Here is a 21,251-nt window from a genome sequence, read left to right on the forward strand (position 1 = left end):
AAAGTTGTTGTTTTCTCAATGTTTGCCATATTTATTAAAGAAAACGACGGGTGACAAAAACGCCCATCTGTCCCTAGCCTAACGAGAATGTTCTTACCTAGCAAACTAAACTAAAGAAAGATGACCTTTTGTCCAAATGTGTCTGACCCTCACACTAACATATGTAACCACAGTGCATGAGGTAAAAATATCTAGTTTCAGTTCAACAAAACAGTGTACGCTTTCAAACAAAGTACTCCTTGTGGTGACCAGGGCTTGATTCACTTCCCCTCGATCAATTCAGGAACACCTTTGGAAAAGTTCTGGTGGTTCAACAAAGTTCTATTCAGTTAGATGAAACATGTCTTTTCCATCCAACACGTCCTTGCACTTGGTAAAGTAAATGTCTCTTTCAAAAAACACTTGTTCAAAACCAAACACACAGTTTTCTTAATAGGTCCCTTGATCATCATCAACTCTTTCTTCCTCTTCTTCATCCCAGTACCATAGGAATTATGGATCTTGAAGTCCATAGTGGTTTCAAGTTTTAATTGATTTTTTAACTGCAAGTGATCATAGCCAGGAGATGTTAAATGAATAGCAGTTACATTGTCTGGTTTTAGTTTGCCATCAATGTATCAGGGATAATGGAGGAATCATGAATTAAAGGAGTTACCACTTCCTCTTGATACGAGTCCTCTCCCATGTGATCCTCCCTCATAATACCCCACACAGGGCCAGTATCAGGTAGCGGCTGCCTTCCCCAGCCCACATAAGAGGAGACCCATAACAGGGTTTCAGTGATGATATCACTGGATTAATCACAATACCCTTTCCCTTGTGTTTTCAGTTATACTCGTATGTCCCGTCCCCTTTCCAACATCCTTGTGGGCTTCCGCAACATGGGGACGGTACCGGAACCTTTGGCAGCGAAAACATTTGCTTCCCCTTTAAATTTAGTATAGCGCGCGAGGGCACGCCCAGCCCTCTAGCTCCTCACCTCAGTCTCTTGTTCCGCACGGACGGTGTTGGACTTGGCAGACAGCGCAGAGACTTCTTTAGCTTTCCCCTTGCTCCCCGTTTTGTTTTTTCAATCTTATTTAACTTCCCTTCCATGCCTCGCTGCCCGCGGTGCATGTCGGCTGCAGGAGGATTCACAAAATGTGCCTCATGCGACTGTTCGTTCCCGGCCTCGGACCCCATGTCCGGCTTGCAACGCTCTCGGTCACAGGGCATTGGGAAATTGGTTGTCGTGGTGGAGGGAGATCTTACACACTTCTCCTCCACCCCACCTTAAGGACTTTGTCTCCAGGACCTCTCGTCAACACAAAGTAGGCCCTCTGTTCAGCATGGTTCCACAGCGTGGCAACTCCTTCCCCAAGGTTCCCTCAGATAGGGGTTCCTCGGATTCAGGTTCTGGCAGGCCCGAGACCTCTAAGGGTACCGGCTCCCAAGCCGAGGGGCCCGGGGAGTATTCCGGGCACTCCAGGTGCAGACCTGAGGCCAACCAGGCTACTGGCCCCAACCTGAGGGGCTCAGGGGGCCCTACCAGGCTGTTCTCGGAAGGGCATTCAAGTTCATCCTTATTTTCAACCCTAAGGGGTATGGGATCGTCGAGTGCCACTTCCAAGAATCTGTCCTCGGCTCGATCCAGCTCGGCTGCCATTACAGGTGCCGAGGGCATCCAGCCTACCAGAGCTCACTCTGAGGTCGTGATGAGTCAGGGCGTTACGTCTATTTTATTTATTTATTGGTAATTTGTTAGGTGCTTGTACAATTAGCAAAACTGTTTCAAAGTTCCCACATGACAACAGGGTGGGAACAGAGGAAGGTAAACAATGAATTGCAACAAAGATAAATAATTGAATTAATAAATACAAGAAAATAAGAAGAAGAATGGGGAGGGGAGATGAACCTACTATGCCTTGTGAGTGTTCAGAACATGCAAGTGCAGAGGGAGAGGAGCTTTAATGCTTGTGCAGAAGTGCTCAGGGTGAAGTGCTAAGAGGAGGAAACGTAAGTGCAACCACCAGTGGGGAGGGTGAGCCTAAGCAAGTGCAGTAAATAGACAGCGGCAGAGGTGATAAAATGTGGGGGGTGGGGGTCAGGGCCCTGAGGACACATAAGGGCCCTACATACCAGTCACGCTACTGTGTGATTAGCAGGGAAGAGGGGGTAAAGAGGTAAAGAGAAAGGTCTTGAGTCTTTTCCAGAACTTAAAGAGGTCCTGCTCAAGACTACCGGCCAGCCGGCCGAAGGCTCAGAGCCTACAAGAGACAAGAGTGATCTCTGAGGCCGACGCTTACACTTCGGGTTGAGCTTATGGCCCTTGGAACGTGCATCTGTTACTGGATGGGATTACACCAGAATAATTCTGAGTCCAAATAACCGGACAAACTCAAGAAGATAGCAAGTTGCTGTTTTATTAGTAATTATCTAAAACAGGGATTTTACAATGAACATCAACAGACGTAGGCTCATTCTCAGCGATTTCCATAAGAAATACAATTATATACTACTTTATGCGTCAGAATGACGTCATGCTGCATGGCAATAGAGAAAAAACCTATCAAGGGTTGGGATTTGTTGAGCGAGACATCTAGATATACAATCCTATAGGAGCTAGGTTTGTTATTGGCTGTCAAATATCAGGTGGGCAATTTATGCCTACCTGTTCATGCATGTCATTTAAGAAAAATCAGTTACACAGTGTTTCATTGCTTTCTCAAGCTATAAGGTCCTTCGTTATATGGACTAATACAATTGCTTTGGCATGCTTGTGCCATGCCTGGAACATTTTATAAGGACATGAAGCTGCCCTACTACCCAATTAGCCCAACATCTCTCATCACCCATGCCTTCTGCCATGAAATTCTCTTTGTACTTGGCCTTGCAGACTATTCTTGTCCTAGGACTGCAACAGGAGTGAGGGCACTTGCTATCGTGTGTGTGGAACTCCAAGTTCAAGCCCTATTTTCAGCCTTGACTCACGTGACAAGAGACCATGATTATGTTAATTTTGAGATCTTTTAAATGTTTTAATGAATTAAGACTTGGCAACTTCTGTGTTCTTTCTTGCACCTTAACGTGAGAAAGTTCATCCTACGCACACATGTTCCTCTTCAGCGTAGATAGCTGACCTCGACTTCTCAGTTCTTGACTTCAGGCCAGACAGCCTCCCAACGCATCTCCAACAACCTGCTATTCTACACAGCCTTTCATTTTCTCTACATAATTCTCTGGCTTACTTATTTCATGATACCATTGTCCAGTTTCTGTACAATGGTTGCTCCGCCTGCATTTTATTCACTACTTGTAGTTAGCCTATACGATGACTTGATCTATCTTGCGTTTTAGCGTATGTACATTCTTTATTCTTCAGTACTTTCTAACGTGTAATCTTCTTCTTTTACACTTTTAAGGTGCACTTGATTCTTTACTTCACAGAAACTGCTCTCCTGAACATCCGTGAAGACCGTCTCTCCAATCTTGACTCTAACACCCCTTACGTCCTCATCCTGCTTGATCTCTCTTCGTCTTCGGCCTTGACACTATCAACCATGCCATCCTGCTCAACTGTCTCTGTGACAACCCTGGTCAGGATCTGGCGTGGCTGACTTCTTTCGTCTCTGACGACTCTCCCAAGTCCAACTTGGGTCCTTCCTCTCCACTGTCTTTGTCGTGTCCCCCAGGGGTCTAACCTCTCTGCCTGGCTGTTCAACCAATACCTGGCAATCCTTGCCCACTGCATCGCTGCTCTCTGTCCCAACTTTCAGTGCTATGCGAATGACACCCAGCTCATTTTCAGGCTACCCTCAGCCTCCTCCTCTCCTTTCCTCATCTGTGCCTGTCTGCTATGCAGGAGTGGTGTGCCACCAATGACCTCTGCCTTAATGCCAGTAAGACCGAGATTCTCCTCATCGGCACCCGCTCCCTCCTTTCCTGTAGCTCTCTGGCTGGCCTCTCTTGGCCCTCTTCCTGCTCCCACCTACAAGGCTAAAAATCTTGGTGTCATCTTCGACTCCACACTCTCCTTCTTTCCTTACATCGCTGATGTCTCCAAGAAGTCACACTACCAGCTGCACCTCCGCAGAGGTATTCTTCCTTTCCTCTCCTTCCCCCAGAAGCTCACTGTCTGCAGAGCTCTGGTTCTCTCTAGGCTGGACTACTGCAACAGCCTCTTTCTAAATCTGCCCGCCTCTACTCTCCGCCCTCTACAACTCATCCAGAACAGGACAGCAAGACTTTTCCTTGGCCTCAAGCCCAGGGATTGTATCTCTCCAGGACTGAAATCTCTGCATTGGCTCCCAGTGGCTACAAGGATTAAGTTCAAAACCCTCTGCATCGTCCACAAGGCCGCCTGGGGCCGAAAATACCTTCAACTCTCTCTTCCTAAATATCTTCCTTCTCGAGCTCTTCGCTCATCCGCCTCCACCTCCCTCAGGGTCAGTCGCTTCTCCAAGCAACGAGTTGGTGGTAGATCACTTTCTTCGGCCGGTGCCTCCCTCTGGACCAGCCTCCCTGCCTCCCTTAAACTTGAGGAGAAACATCTTTGGTTCCGGAAGCTCCTCAAAACCTTTCTCTTTGCTTCTGCCTTTTCTCCTCCTCCCCCCCTGCTGACCTCCCGGCTGTAACCGGAACCGCACTGGCTACCTGGTCACCCTCTGATCTCGGGCCCAGGTCCCTCCCCTGCCATTGTCACACACCTGCACTGCCCGCCTGGCAACCCCTGCACTTGGGACTGTTTCTGTATCCCTACAGTCCCCCCACCAGCCCTTGACACCTGATGTCTGCACTTACCCCTGCACTTGCCACATGCTGGCTGTTACTTTACTTATTGTTATTATCTATTTCCATGTACTGCACTTTCCCTGCACCCTTCTCATGCACTTGCGCAATCTGAATGACACCTGGCATAGTAGGATCACTGTCTGTCCTCCCTTTGTTCCCCTCCCTTGCCTCGTCGCGCCTTGAAACACTTGTGTATAGGCACGTTATAAATTCCATATCATATCATATATATATCATATCATTTCTCCTCTAGGATTCATACATTGTATTCATTTAGTATTTCCGGACTGTGTGCACACATTCTTATGATGTCATTAGTCCATCTTCTTAGCTCTTTCTCATATTTCTTCAGGAATCCCCTCCTGTACGCTGTCATCAATTCAAGAGTACATTCGATATGGTTTTATCAGTGGATACTGTCTTCCAAATACTCGCTGCAGTATTTGTACAGTAACTGGTGTTAACCAGGGCATGGTCTCATGTCTCCAATACAAGGGAGGTGGGGGGTAGGATCTCCTGTGGATGTGCACATCTGTTCCTCTACAGGGTGCTGGACCTGAGCTGTATCCTCCCATGTCTAAGCCCTCTCGTAGGTCAGGGCCTTTGTGCCCTCCCTCTCAGGGCATGGCGCAAGGCTTGAAAATGGCAGAGGCACGTGGCTGAGTGTGCCAGGCCGGTGGCCATCTTGGATCCAACTCAGGGCCCGTCTGTGCCTTTGCCCACTGAATGTGCTTTGCATGATGATCTCAGTCCCCTTCTCTCTGGAAGCGGCAGCGCATTGTGTGGTACAGGCATATGTTCTCCTCAGGGATACATATTTCCATTGCAGCCTTACGGCTACACGCCCAGGTGCCTCAGCTCTTTGACCACGAGAGGAGACCCAACGGCTCGGCAGGCCGGGCCCCTAGGACCTGGCGGCTTGCAAGGAATGCTTCTTCGAGCACTTCCTCTTCCTCATGCGTTCCCCTTAGATGAAGGGGCTCCTGAAGGATATAGTGAGGGAGGTCATCCCGCAGGTGGCACCTCCCTGGCCCTCTCCTCTGGGTACTCCTCCAATTCCTGCAGCGCTGCCGGTTCCAGTGCCGGTCCCTCCCCCAGCCCATGCCCTACCAGTTGTTCAGACCCCTCCCCCTTTTCTTGTACCACCAACACCTCCCTCTCAGCAGCTGTCTCCGGACTTAGGGGGGGGACCCAGTCAACACTTATGTGACACCCATGGCCCAGACTCTCCTCGGTCTGTAAAAAAAATGTGTGGGAGGAGGTGATGAGAACGATGACGGCCAAGATGATGAACCCACAGCATCCGTTAAGGCCTTTCATGACCACCTTCAGGGCCTGGCGGAGTTCTTGGGGGTCCCTCTGCCAGAGGAAGCCCTTCCAGGAGTTGAGAGTTCTAGCAGAGGTCTTGGGTAAGCGCACCATGATCCGATCTGGCATCCCTCTCCAGAAGGATGTCCTGCAGATGGCGCGAAAGCTCTGGGAGAAGCCGAGGGCTACCGCTCAGATGAACAAGAAGTTGGGGATCGGGTTCAGGCTGATGGACGGGGAGTCAATCTTCCTGGCCTCTCAGCTGCAGCTGCATTTTTCAGTGGTGGCTCCGGCCTCCTTATATTCTAAACCATTGTCTTCCTCCATGGGAGCCACCTCCAGTTGTCTGTCTAAGGAGAGCAAGGTCCCTGAGGCTTTAGGAAAGCGCTGTAATTACATCTCAGGAGTACATTTGTGGCAAGCCAACGCAGACGTCCTCTTGGATGCGGCTAATCAGAAGCTGTGGTGGGAGCTCGGGGAACTTCTGCCCGACCTCCCTTCGCAAAAGCAACCCTCCTTCTAGGCCAGTCTGGCAGATGCCCGGGCCATTGCGCAGGAGCTTGTGGAGTCTTCGGTCTCCCACATCGACATAGCTAGCAGAGGGCTGTGCCTTGGTGTTGAGATGAGAAGGACGGTGTGGATGCACGCCACTAAATTTTCTTCTGACGTGCAGGAGCGATCCTGGTTCTGCCCTTCGAGGGCGTGGATCTTTTTCATTCATCAACCTATAACGAGTTGACAAGGAAGAAAACATCCACTCAAACCGCCATGTTCCTCACCATCCTGACAAAATCTGGACAGAAATCCTTCCCTCAGTCCCAGGGCAGTACCGAGTTCAAACCTTGCGCTTTCTCTGGCTTCAATGGGTTTTGGGACTGTGGTACACAGAGCCATAACAGGTCACCCAGCAACAACAGGAGGAAGCAGCAGAGGATTTAGCACAGGGTTTTCCGCCCCCCCCCTCCTCTTCCCCTGCGTCTGACGCCAAGAAACAGTGACGTCAAGGTCAGGGAACACAGCTCGTCTCTGGGGGGCTGTTTGGCTCTTTTCCAGGTCACCTGGAAGCATCTTTTCAGCAACCCGTGGATCCTATCCGTAGACTGCACGGGCTTAAGTCTCCCTCTTCCTTTGCCTCTACCATCCTCTCCTCCTCTTTGTCAGATCGGGTCCCCGGCTCTTTTTTTGCTCTTGGAGATGCAGGCGATAGAACCGATTCCTCTTTAAAACAGGGGATCCGGGTACTATTGCAGTTTTTTTGCGGTACCCAAGAACAACCAGGCTGGCCTGAGGGTTGTCCTGGACCTGTCATTTTCAAATCTTTCTTGACCGCTGGAACGCTTCATGATGATTACTCCCGCGCACATAGCAGAGTCTCTCTGTGCAGGGTACTGGATATGTTCCCTGGACCTCAAGGATGCATACCTGCATGTACCCATTTACCAACAGCATTTAAGTTTCTGAAGTTCACGATTATGTCGTACCATTTTCAGTACAGGGTGCTGCCCTTCGGCCTGAACTCGGTCCCATGTGTCTTCACCAAGTTGATGAACGCATTGGCGGACCTTCTCCGCTTGGATGGCTATCATCTGTACCCTTATTTGGTCAACTGGCTGCGAGGGCGGGGTCACCTGAGGCGGTGTTGCATTCCTGCCAGAGATTGGCAGATATCCTTCATCAGCTGGGGTTCTCCCTCAACCAGAGGAAGTCACTGTTGTGCCCATCTCAGGATCGGTCTTCCTAGGGGTGCTTTGGGATACTACCATTCAACATCTGTTCCCTACGCCCAAGATGCTCCTGTCCCTCCGCAATGCGGTGGGGCACATTCTGGCCAGCTCGACCAATTCTGCATGGTGGTTCCAGCATATTCTGGGCCTGATGGCCTACTGCCTGCTCACTGTACAGCATGCTTGCCTCAAGACAAGGCACCTCTAGCTCCACCTGGCATCCAATTGGGATGAGGAGGCAGGGTCTCAGACAGGATCCCGATACCATCGCTCCTACTTCCCGATCTTCGCTGGTGGCTGATAGATGGCAATGTTTCAGTAGGAGCTACCTTCACGCGACCGTAGCCTACCCTGTTGGTGACAACAGACTCCTCTCTTTCGGGCTGGTGGGGAGCTACTCTGGAGGACTATGTGATTCATGGAGCCTGGTGCAGGTCAGAAGACCACCTGCATATCAATCTGCTCGAGCTCCGGGCAGTGGGCCTGGCCCTCAAGGAATTTTTGCCCCTCATCAGTGACATGTCTGTTCTGGTCAGGACGGACAATACTACTACAATGTTTTACCTGAACAAGCAGGGTGGCACCGGTTCCCCCCCCTCCTCTGCATGGAGGCAGTATCGATTTGGAATGGGCCCTGACGGAGGGAGTTTGGATTTCAGAAATCCACCTCCCGGGGGACAGCAATGCAGAAGCGGAACAGCTGAGCCGCTTGGGGTTCAACACCTATGAGTTGGGATAAGGATTGGGATTATTTGTTTTCTTTTTGTTTGCGGCAAACTGACCCCAATTTATCTGCTCGGTCCCACATTTTAAACACCCTTTTGTTTTTCTTTTTTGGGCCCCCCACCTCCAATGTTGAGGAAGTGGGGGACACCCTTGCATCCCAGAAACCCATAAATACCAAGCATGGTGTGTGGGGGACACCCCCGGAACCCCTGCTCTCCATGTTCAGTATTTTCAAAAGTATGCGAGCAAAGTGCACACAAAGTCAAATCAAACATGCGAAATACGATCAAATGTTTGATTCGATCAAAAATGTTCAAACAAATAGGGGAATACCGGAAATTGCACAATGACTCCTTGTTGCCCCTGTTACTGCATTGGGGGTTTGCGGATCTGGATTTGTTGGCATCCCCTCTGAATTCCAAGATCCCCTAGTTTGCTTCATGGGCAGGTCGGAGGTCTCTGGTAGATGCCAGCCATGCGTTCCCAGCCACCCTGTTGCTACAACAGACCCTCCATAGTTTTGGGTTTAGGTGGGTTGCAGCATCATCCTGATTGCCCTCCAGTGGTCTTAGAGACCCTGGTTTTTGGATCTGCTGCAGTTGTGCTTCCACGGCCCCATCAACCTTCCGATTTCCAGCAAGGGATTCCTGACGCAGCAGGGCAGAGGTGGTCGAACATCCGGACCCGGCCAAGCTGGTGCTGCCTCTGGCAGCCTGGTTCCTGATCAGCTGAGGCTTCAACATGCTACATTTTCAGATGACAGCTGTGGCATCATTCAGCAGACCAGGAGGGTTCTATGTCATTTCATCGACAGTCTTTTTTTCAGTGAGTTCTTTTACGAAACATAAATATTGCCCCTCGTCCCCTATTGTTTTTTCTCTATTCCTGACCACCCACCCCTTATATGCATTTTCCCACCCCGCCTATATTTTTCTATTCGTTTTTTTTATTAACATTTTTCGTTAAAAAAACTCATTGAAAAAAAAGACTGTCGATGAAAGGATGTTGCACTGGCCAGGAGGCCCTCGACTCGGTCCCAGTATAAGAGTAAATGGATTAGGTTCTGCCATTGGGCTCCTGACAAGGGTCTGGACTCTGTCACCTGTCCTCTGGTGATATACTGGCTTTTTCAGCACACGTGGCTCATTCTGGAGTTCAGGTGGACACATCTAAAAGTGATTCCTTTAGATGCAGAGTACACAAATGGATTCACCCATGCATAGTTTTACAAATTACAATATTGCAACGTATTATTAATAATTATATGTGCATGCTGAATTATCTCTCATGGCTACATCAATGGTGAGCTACGGGTGCCTGCACATAGATTAAAGTGAAATAAATGATACTGCTAGGTTTTTTGGGTGGCTGTAGGAGGATCGGGGCGCTTGGAGAGTGCAATACAGACATTTGAGTTGGAGACAAGAAAGAAAGGATGTGATTATGAATTATGTTAACTTAAAGCATTCAAATGAAGGCCAGTGGAGTGAATGCTACCGAGGTCCCAATAATTAAGCGTAAGCAATAGAACTCCCCGTTAGGGCCTGAATGCTTGAGCACCCCGTGTTCCTGCATGCGCCAAGGCAGCAGTTCCGGGTGCACAGCCCCAGCACAAATCAGATGATAGCCTTTTAAAATAGCTCAGGCCTCTGAACTTCCTCCTGTGGCAACACATCCCTGGTCAGTTGGCTTAGTGGAGAAATGCGGAAGCCTGCTCCTCGCGCGGATGCCAGCAGCATCTGGATCTGAAGGGGCGCCCATTAACCCTCTGCGTGCCAGCGGGCTGTTGCTAGTATGCAGTCTCAGACCCTTCTGGCATCCCACGCTCGGTTATCTGCACAGCTGAGACCAGGAAGCTTTGCACGCTCTCATAGCCATTCATGACCCAGGCTTCCAATAAATTGATTCTCAGGATATTCATTGCCTGTTGCACTGGAGTGTCAAAGGTTTAAACCCCCGAAGCATCGACTCAGGATGTTATTGTCAATACTAATACTACCTGTTATCACAATTCGCAGGAAAGGGGTTTCCCATGAAATGAGATAGAGAGAAACACAGTGTGCTTTTTGTTGTTATTCAGTGGGAGCCGGTGGGAGCAATGGGGCTGCCCATAGGCTTTCTTCAGAGGAATCCTATTGCAGGAAGCTGCGATCATGCACCACTGGGCTTGTGGTCTGTTGCCTTCTCTCTGGCAGTCCAGCGGTCATGGAAGCTCTGTCTGTTGTGACTGATGCCTTCTCAGAGCAAGACAGCTACCTCCTACCTCCCACCGCCCACTGGTGCCTCCTACATAAGCGGCTGGCATGGAAGGCCTTGGCGTCTGTCCGGTGCTATGCCATGGAAGGCGCCACTCATGATCAAGTCTGAGCTGAGCACTGCTATCCCAGCAGGGGCTGAAGCAACCCTCTGATGGTCAGCCTTCTTACCTGCCCAGTACCCGCTGCCCGTGCATTGATTCCCCTGCATCTGCCCCATGGGGCCACTCCACCAGCAGTCGCACAGCTTTTGCCCCATTGTTTTTAACCCAGAGGTTTATTGTTGGATTGAATGTGAGATGCAACTTCTTTTTTTTTTAAATGTATTTATTTATTTGTCTTTAGTTAAAAAAAATGAACTTTCACACAATCAATAAATACACATGAACTCATACTCTCGATATTGCAATTACATTGCATCTCATTTCTTCGCATTTATCAATCATACCAGTGTATCACTATTTCAGTATATTACAAAGGAAAACATGCATTACAATACATACATATTCACAAATCATGCTAAAAAATCAGTTATACGCTTTCCATTTTAAATATAAATGTCTATAACATTCTATAAAATTCATTTTTTTATCTAATAACAGGCAGGTGCAAAAAAGCCAGGGGGTGGTGTCCCTGATATGATTTTAACTTGGTGAGCAGTGCACATTTTACATACACTGAGGGCTGGTACGGTCTATATTGTGCGTTACCTGTCTGATTCTTCACTATGGACCACGCTGTATATAGAGCTATGCGTTTCTTCACATTCCGTATTTAACAGTGCGATCAGAATTCAATTGTTTGTATCATGTTGTAATCATGAGCCAAATGACCCAAAGTTGTCATATAAATATGACCCAACTTGGGGCACTCTATCAACAGGTGCTTCTTGTTTGTCTGGAATCGAATTGTACTATATGTAGGACTTGCACGGTTTTTAATGATACAATATGATAGGTCATGTATAACGTGTTTCTAGGCGCGATCGTGAAGCGTGTATAGCAATAGGCTGTATTCTTTAGCCTGTGGTTGCAGGTCTGTGATGATGACTGTTCTCTTTTGCCTTCCAGGAATAAAAGTGGGAAGCATGCAGTCTTCTACCCAACGCTGAAGGTGAGTTCCGTGCTCACGCGTGCTGGCCCTCTGCTACTAGCAGTTCCATGGAACTGACATGCGTACATGTTGATGGTCCACTGTATGTCTTGCATGAGACCAGTACACATGACCATACTCCTACTTCACAGCTCTCTTCCTGCACATGCTTCCCAGTACGGGGCCCAGAAATGTTTAGCACAGTGCAAAGCCCAATTCAAGTGTAGGCGTGTGGGTTGGCATTGACATTGTACATGCGAGCCCCAGTCATCTAGTGTGCGCCACAGGACCTTAGTGCCTTTTGTGGCAGGGGATATCGCTTGCCGGCCGGCTGTGCACACTTTATCCTTGCCTCCTACCTAGATGCAGGTCACGTGTTTGCAGTAATGTGTGCCCTGCAGACTCTGGTTCCAGGCTTCGTGACTGGGGCTTGCGTGTTGCATGAACATATGTTTTTGAGTAATTTGTTTTCAGCAACAACATTGAAGATATGGTTGCACCAGTTGATGGATGCTTTTGAAGCACCCAATCTTGCTCATTTCTGTGACTGTCAAATGAAAGCAAAAGGTACCTCTGCTGAGTAGTTCTCTTTATGTACTAGCTCCTCCCGTGATTGATTTGTTCTTCCCATACCAGGGTTTTGTAACCTTGGACTCTCCATAGGTTTTGGACTTCAACTCCCATGATCAACCACCTTTGAAAATGCTGGTAAGGGCTGATGGGAGTTGTTGTCTAAAACATCTAGAGAGCCAAAGGTTGCAGACACCTATCTATATGGAGCCTTCATACCTGAGACAAACTCTAATAGCCCTACATTGATGACCTGTGTGACTCTAGTGCTGTCTCGGGCTAGCTGGGTATCTCCAGGAATGCATTTGCAGCCTAAGACCAGGACTCACCTGAGTTGCTGTTCTTTCCTAACACTAATGTCGTACTGAGGTGCTTACAGTGCCCCAATATTGGGGCTTATCTAAGTAGTTCTAGAAACCATACAGTCTACGTTGACCCCATACCAAACCCTGGCTTTATAGCTCTGACCCACAAGGGTCATCTGAAATTGTTGGGACCAGAAGATACAAATGTCCTTCTATTGGTGCTTAAAATCCAGTCACTGAACCCAAAGCACTGTTACTTCTTGAATGCCATGGATCCTTGAGCATATAAAGCATGATTTGGGCAAGTTGGTTGTTGTCCTGATCACCTGCTGCAGACCGTTTGTGCTTGGCCTGAAGAAATCTGTACTACATGAAATGTGCTCACCATCATTGACCGCCGGTACATTTGGTACAATTAGAATATGTGGGAGATGCGCCAGCCAATCACTTGACCAGCAGCGAAGGCTTTATTATATAATCCAAGCCTGCTCACAACCCTTTCCAGCCAGCGATGCCTCACACTCCACACTTTTTTCATCTTTTTTCAGCTGCTCGCTACTGCTGGCAGTGATGCAGCCCTTCCTCCACACCCCTGCAACCCTGCATTCCCCTGACCCACTCCCTCCCTCCGAAGGATCACTTACCTGCTTTTGCCCAATCTGTGCCCCTCTTCCCCACCTCAGAAGGATGACTTACCTGCTTTTGCCCGCTCTCTGCCCGAGAAAAGGAACTAGTGGTACTCTGACTGCTCCCAAAATGGATGGAGTGGGATGGCAGAGGGGCAGTCGCGGGATGGAGGAGGGCAGGACTTGACCTTTGGTTTGTAATCCTTATTTGCTCTTGTTGCATTGTGGCCTAAGTAGACAATGCCTGGAATAACACAACAATGGCACTAGATTCCTCCTCTGAACAAATATCCATACACTATAATAAATACGTCTCTGGTCTGCCGGGGGATGCATATTAAGGAGCATGCCGTTGGACACACAGGGGGGATCTTTAGAGCATGTTTGCTGGCGTTATCTTTGACACAGCATTTGCACTAGAACACCCAATTGCAAACATTGCTCAAGCATAGATAGGGATCTAAACTGTGTCAGTAGGTACACATATTTTCCTACAGGCACATATGATGTCATTCCATGATAGGTGATGCTTTAATGGCAATTTTATATTATTACTGTATCCTTTTTCTAAATAATAATTTCATGAATAAATGACACTAATTGAGCAAAACAGAAAAGAGACCATAACCATACAATCAACTCAATACACATTGTTTTCACTCGCAAGTAGTCGTCTGGCTGCAGTCGCTTCAGATGAATACAGTACAATGCACTGAAGTAAAACTAAAGTAAAATCAAAGCCCAGGAGTGCCGTAGGAAGTCCCTGCGCACATGGAGTGCTCTGGCAGCCCTAGTCCCTTGTGAAATGCTCCTCCCATTAGTCCTTCGGTACCTTGAGTCACTCCTCTGGTCTGTTGCTCCTCTGGTCGTCGGCTGCCCTGGTCATTTGCCCCTCTGGTCCTTGAAAGCCCGTGTTCCTTACCCGTCTGTTCCTTGCCTGCCTGGGAAGTCGCTGTCAACTACAAAAGTAAGCCAAACGCTTCCTTTTTCTGTGCTTCTTCTGCATGAAGTGCCCTTTGAAAGCCCCAAATTCCCATGTTTGCATCATATGTTCACAAATTGGAGAAAGACATAGTAACAATTACCATGTTAAAATCATTCTTCTTCCCACCCTGACCCACAACACGCCTTGACACACAACTACTCCACCGGAACACACGTTACACAATGCAATGTACACCACCAGAAGGTGCACTACATTTCCATAAAAGCCACTCTGTTCCCCACAGATACACCAGTATAGCCCTTCCGCACTCCTTAAGCATTGCTCTGACAGACACCAGCGACAATCACAAAACTACCCTAGCAACCTGGAGCAAACATTGACTACAGCTGCAACCAGGCTGCTCCAACTATGTCTTAAACTTAACACCCACGGAGAGCCCTATGTTTTCAGAGCTCCATGCATCAGCGTTTTAACAAAGCGACGTTGCCCTGCTTCACCTGCTATTAAGTAAGTCCCCTGCCCTACCTCTTGCAGAGATCCTGAAACTCCTACAAACCGCAAAACTATCCGAAGGCAAGCTACATAAGCAACTTCAATGACTGGCAGCAGGGGGAAAAATTAATGTTGTTTCTGCCGCAGTCCCCTTTCACTACTCGGATCTCTGGGGCACTGGATGGCTGGTGAGACTATATATCTGGCAGTGAAATCATAATGTGGGACCGGTGAGTAGCTACATTGAGGGCCTCTATAACAGAGTAGAATGAGGGCACGTTTTGTTCCAATTATTAAATCTGCCCCATTGTAAAAACAGTCTTGTTTCTCAAATTGTGCGAGCTTAATCACTTATACAGACTCAACATTTTTCTGTTAAATTACAGTGAGATTAAATAATTTGCCTGGCATCACACACTGCGGCTAAACAGTGAAGCAGGGATTTTTACCGACTCTGCAATTCAAGCACCCGACCACGCACCTTTGAAGCTTTAGTTGGTACAAATAGTTTAATGTTGGATTTCAAGGTCTACAATAAGAGTTTACTTGCTTACTTGCACTTCTTTTTAGAAACATATTAAACCAAAACAATATAATTGTAGCATTATTTGCTATATCCTGGAGGGAGAACTAGGAGTCCCAGAATGCAAAATAATGCAAGCCTGAAACATCTCCTATTTAACAAAGCTGTACTTTCTCCACTTAAAGATATACAGGAACAGTTGCAACTAGTTGTTATCCATTCTTTAGTATGTCTCTGCCATTACAGAGGGGGACAAGCCATTAGCAAATGCCTCTTGGTTCTGCCACCAAAAGGTGCAGTTCAGTCTTAATTGCTGGGCCATGTACCCTCTGCCCTGGAACACGAGCAACCACACACAGTTTTAGGCCTTGTGGTCTAGCACTCTAACAGTTTGGGGAGGGCTGCTCACATTAGTGGCAGGGCCAAGGCTGTTTTTCAGACAATGTTATGGAAGGCTGACCAGTGCAATGCTGATGACTATGATTGATTCTGAGACTTACATCTATCCTTTTTTAGTGTAAACCCGCACTCTTGCACTGGAATACAGATAGGATGGAGACAGGATGTGAGGAGAAACACACATCCTTTGGCCGTGTTTGGTCATTTACCCACCCATTGACCAGCCATGGCTATGTGAATCCCTATGGCATTATTACCAACTAACTGCCCCCACCGCCAAAACGTACCCTTTGGGAACTCTTTGAGCAAGCTCTATCACAAAGTAACACCAATCTTTGTGTTGTATAGGACCTCCCAATTGTATATCGAAGCATTCACTTGAGTGTTTATTTACTAATTACCTCTATAAATGAGCTCCTAGTGTGATTAAAAAAAGGAGATTTTATGAGCAATATCTGTGTCAATGCCTCTGTTCCTTGTACTGGAATCCTTTAAAAAATAATCAATCGCAAAGCCACCAGTGTTGGCTTGCATATAAGTATTAGACAGATATTTGCCAGGTACTCGGACAGTTTCACAGCTGTTAATATGGCAAGGTGGTACCTTTATGGCAGTGCCTGGCAAATACCTATCCACGCCTAATCGAAAGCCGAAGCTGTTGGCTTTGCCAATGCGTGTTGATTTCTGTTTGTCTGCCTAAGTGAAAATGTATATGCCCAGATGTGGGTTCCTTGTTTGCCATGCCTAGGAAATACAACTGGACCTTACCGCTTTGCTCCAATAAGCCCTACTTGAAAATGACAAGGCTAGAATGGCAAGTATGGACTACTATCAGATTTTCTTCTCATGCATACTTGCCAGTGGGGTTTGGACCTAAAGAGAATGTATCTTTGTCTGTGTGAAAACCTAGTATACTCTGCCAGAGCCTTTCATGATTCAAACTGGTAAGTACTGAATTGATAACCTCATACTGTTTGAATAACTTAACAGAGTTTGCATGCAAAGAGAATACATCATGTGTTTTGTGGGACTTGTTTGGAAAGTGTGATGTAAATCCTGGGTGCTGGGTGTTTAGGCAGTGACGGAAATGGAAATTATTTTCTGTGGGACCCCATCAGTGATGGGGAGGGCAGTGAGTTGGGAGGATTGTTGTCACCACCCATCCCCCTCCTCCACCCCAATAAACATTTGCCTCTCAGACGATTAATCATGAACACCTGGAAAATAACACAAGAGAAGAGCATTTTCTTTAATGTTGTGGGCAAAGCATAAAAGGTGTACATCTTTTAAAACTAAAAAACAGTATTTAAATATGTCCAAAAGAGTGCAATCAGAGGTGGATTTAACATTTGGACAAGGGACAATGCCCCTTCCCCCTGTTCTGTCTATTTACCCTCAAACACAAACAGCCAGGGATACACAGACCCTCCCAGTAAGGTCTTATCTTTTTAATGTGTCTGAGGCAGATTATTTACAACAGGAAGTGATTAAAGATGCAAAACGGTAACTGGCAGTGACATTGCTATGGCACTTTTTTCTTTAAATTATATAATGTGTGACTGTTGGGTAATTAGAAATTAAGGGGATGCAGAACACATTGTGTGAAGCAATGACCTTGTCATGCATTTCATTTCACTGTGTCTTATCAGATTTCTTTTAAATTCTCATTAATTTCTTTGCTGGAGTTTGTAGGCTATCATTCAGGATGGGGAAAATAAAGCTACAATCATAGTGGATCATTTTCCAAGTCAAGCGAAGTGGAAAAAGTGGCGTTAGAAGCATTTATCACCACTTTAAAATGCACTGCAGGAATTTGGTTGATGTGGCAGGTGAAGCTGGAGAGCAGATCAGACTTAACAAGTTTGCCTGCTCTTAAAGGTCCCCCTGCCGAATCCGATTGGTTTTCCACCAGCATGTATTTTTATGTTGGTGCAAAACCAATTGATTGTTGCGGAATCCGCCTGTCATGTACAATCTGATAAAAGCAGGCAGATTACAAAAGAAATCATTGTGGATGGCTCCCACAATTGTTAATTGTGGGGGGGGATTTACACTTTTCCAGACACATAGTGGAAAAGTGAAGATCAAATGTGATATTGACCAGTGTTTTATGCTTTATTTTACCAGTATATGGTGGAAACAATTACAATTACATGGAGGGGCCCTTTTTCAAAAAACTGCAAACAGGACTGGTGCAAGTTAGGATTGAAAGCAAAATGACTTCCTTACTCTTTTTCATCAACACGTTTCTACAATGATGACTGTGTTAGGTTGGTTTATCATGTGACTTTTGAAGTAATTGTATAAAATCGAGTATTATTTTAGGTATTCAAAACCAAACTCCAACACATATTTGTACCAACTTGAGCTTGAGGATGCATGGTCAAATATCTAAATTTCAAGTGAGTCGCAAATTCTGGCTTTACCGCTTAACCAAAGTGTGTGATCCTGGGCAAATAATGTAATCACACTGTCCCTTATTTGCCAAAATTAGGTGCCTCTAGAAATGATTCAGTTCACACTATAGGCTATTTAAAAAAAAATGCCTCACTCGCGGTTTAATAGATGAGCAGTGCATGTGTCAGGACCTGACAAGAACACACTCGCACCATTCTTTGAAAATATCAGGCCCGCATGTATTGAACAAAATTGTGAAATTGAATAGCAAATCAAAGTTAAGACATCAAACAAAAAGCCATCATGGACAATTGCATATTTTCTAACCAGCATGTAAACAGTATGTACCAGACAATGATGTACAGGGGCATGGCAGGGGAGGAAGGGACTCTCCTACCTGCCAAGCCCCACGAGGAGCGATACCAGGAAGCTGGAAACCCCTCAACCTGCACTGTCTGCCTACTGATCCCACTCCCCCCAACCCTAGCTCTCTCTCCTGCATGTTACCACTCCCTCGTACACTCAAACCAATTAAAGTGTTGTTAAAAAATGCAACAAAAAAATAAAATGTTTTGCTTTGAAATGTCATTTTGTAAGAAAGAAGATGTCCTATTCCTTGCCTCAGTATTCTGGAGAGGGGGGGCTGTCCTTCATAACTAGATGGCAGGACAAGAAGTACCTCCTTCGCGGCCTGCTGGGAGTAGCCAGAGTGCTTAGGATGGCATTTTTGGGCGCACACTGTCTGAAATGGAACAAAGACTGGGGGCCTCGCTGCTCAGTCCTCGAAGAGGTGGAGAAAGCATCACCCTTGATTCTCCCCAGCCAGCCAAAGTAAGACATGGTGTGGGTTTTTGGGGTAGGTGGAATTGGAGGTAAATGGGAATGGGGGTCAGGGGGACCTGACCTGATGGAAGGTGATTGGGCATGAAGTGTGATATGATATGGCATTTATAACGCGCTTATACACAAGTGTTTCAAGGCGCGACGTGACAAGGGAGGGGGAACAGAGGGAAGACGGACAACGATCTTATTAGGCCAGGTGTCATTCAGATCATGCAAGTGCATGGGAAGGTGGAGGGGAAAAGTGTGTGGGGGAAGGGGACAGTGCAGTACATGGGATAATAGAATAAATAAGATAAATAAAAAATACGTCCAGCTGGTGGCAAGTGCAAGGTAAGTGCAGACATAAGTGCTGGTAGGAGGACTGTAGGGATACGGAAAACAGTCCCCGGGTTCGGGGGTTGCCAGGGAGGCAGTGCAGGTGTGCAACTGGTGGGGCCTGGCCCGAGATCAGAAGGGTGGCCAGGTAACCAGTGCAGTTTCCGTTTCAGCCAAGAATTCAGCAGGGGAGAGAAAGCAGAAGCAAAGAGGAAGGTTTTAAGGTGCTTCCGGAACCGGAGATGGTGCTCCTCAAGTTTCAGGGAGGCTGTTCCAGGGGGAGGCCCCAGCGGAAGAAAGAGATCTACCACTAACTCATTACTTGGAGAAGCGACTGACCCTGAGGGAGTTGGAGGCCGATGAGCGAAGAGCTCTTGAAGGAAGATATTTTGGAAGAGACAGTTGAAGGTATTGAGGCCCCAGGCCCTAGAAGGCCTTGTGGACAATGCAGAGGGTTTTGAAATTAATCCTCGCAGCTACTGGGAGCCAGTGCAGAGTTTCTAGTCCTGGAGAGATACGATCCCTGGGCTTGAGGCCAAGGACAAGTCTTGCAGTCCTATTCTGGATGAGTTGCAGAGGGCAGAGAGTAGAAGCAGGCAGATTTAGAAAGAGGCTGTTGCAATAGTCCACCCTAGAGAGAACCAGAGCTCTGGAGACAGTGAGCTTCTGGGGGAAGGAGAGGAAAGGAAGAATACCTCTGAGGAGGTGCAGCTGGTAGTGTCACTTCTTAGAGACGTCAGAGATGTGAGTAGAGGAGAGTGTGGAGTCGAAGATGACCCCAAGGTTTTTAGCTTTGCCAGTGGGCTCAGGAAGGGGGCCAAGAGAGGCCGGCTAGAGAGTGGCAGGAAAGAAGGGAGCGGGTGTACCGATGAGGAGAATCTCAGTCTTACTGGCATTAAGGCAGAGATCATTGGCGGCACACCACTCCTGGATAGCAGACACACAGTCAGAGATGAGTGAAGGAGAAGAAGTAGCTGAAGGTAGCCTGGAAATGAGCTGATTGTCATCCTCATAGCACTGGAAGTTGGGGCAGAGAGCGGCAATTCGGTGGGCAAGAAGTGCCAGGTATTGGTTTAACAGCCAGGGAGAGAGGTTAGACCCCTGGGGAACACCACAGGTAGAGATATAGATGAGAGGGAGGACCCAAGTTGGACCTGGGAGGGTCAATCAGAGAGGAAGGAAGCTAGCCCTGCCAGGGCCTGACCAGTGATACCCAGGTTATCACAGAGACGGTTGAGCAGGATGGCATGGTTGACTTTATCAAAGGCAGGAGAGAGATCAAACAAGATTAGGACACAGGGGGGGGTTGGAATCAAGGTTGGACAGCAGGTCTTCACGGATGTTCAGGAAAAGTGGATTTAATAGAAACGGGAGGAGCAGATGGCAAGGGAAGATAGGTAGATTGATGTTCAATACTATTTTCCTAGTTTCTCTTTTGCTCTGTACTGTTTTTATAGAGCAGTGCAAATGTATTTTTGTCTGGATTTGGGAAGACATTTTCTTCTGGATCATGGATCTGGGAAATCGGGATTAATGCCAACACTTTGTTTAGGGTACTCATACGCCCACACGCAATAGAAATTAGGCCCCCCTGATTACAAACCTGGCCCACCCAGATGAAAATTCCTGGAGCCGGGCCTACGCTAGTGCCTAGTGGACCATTGCCGGCCAGAGAAGCCGTCCTACACAGCAATTAACAAGTACGACTGTAAAAAAGGCCAGGTGCTTTTTTCATACGCATTATGTTTTTGTTTTTTATGAACAGCTGTTCGCCCTGAAACAACACTTGCATCCATGTTTTCCTCATGAGGACAACAGCCTTCTACATACAAATCCTTTGAATTTTTTAATTTGAATTCAGCACTAAAAGCGTAAATCCATGTTTTCTATATTAGCAAAGAACACGTCTCTTTTCATTAAAAAGCACTAAAGCAAATATATTCATGCGCAGCTGTGCCAA

General features: G+C 47.2%; 1 protein-coding gene across 3 annotated transcripts in view; it reads left to right on the forward strand.

Annotated features, from left to right (window-relative positions):
• Window positions 1-21,251, forward strand: part of CHID1 (chitinase domain containing 1) — a 1,865,353-nt gene that overhangs the window by 1,788,390 nt on the left and 55,712 nt on the right. For all 3 annotated transcript variants that reach the window (XM_069624010.1, XM_069624012.1, XM_069624011.1), the window contains one exon: window positions 11,854-11,896. In XM_069624010.1, coding sequence (XP_069480111.1) covers window positions 11,854-11,896 — 43 coding nt within the window. The remainder of the gene's footprint in view (window positions 1-11,853; window positions 11,897-21,251) is intronic.

The sequence above is a fragment of the Ambystoma mexicanum genome, chromosome 11 (genome assembly GCF_040938575.1).
Source record: "Ambystoma mexicanum isolate Mex_15411 chromosome 11, UKY_AmexF1_1, whole genome shotgun sequence".
In the NCBI taxonomy this organism is placed as follows: domain Eukaryota; kingdom Metazoa; phylum Chordata; class Amphibia; order Caudata; family Ambystomatidae; genus Ambystoma; species Ambystoma mexicanum.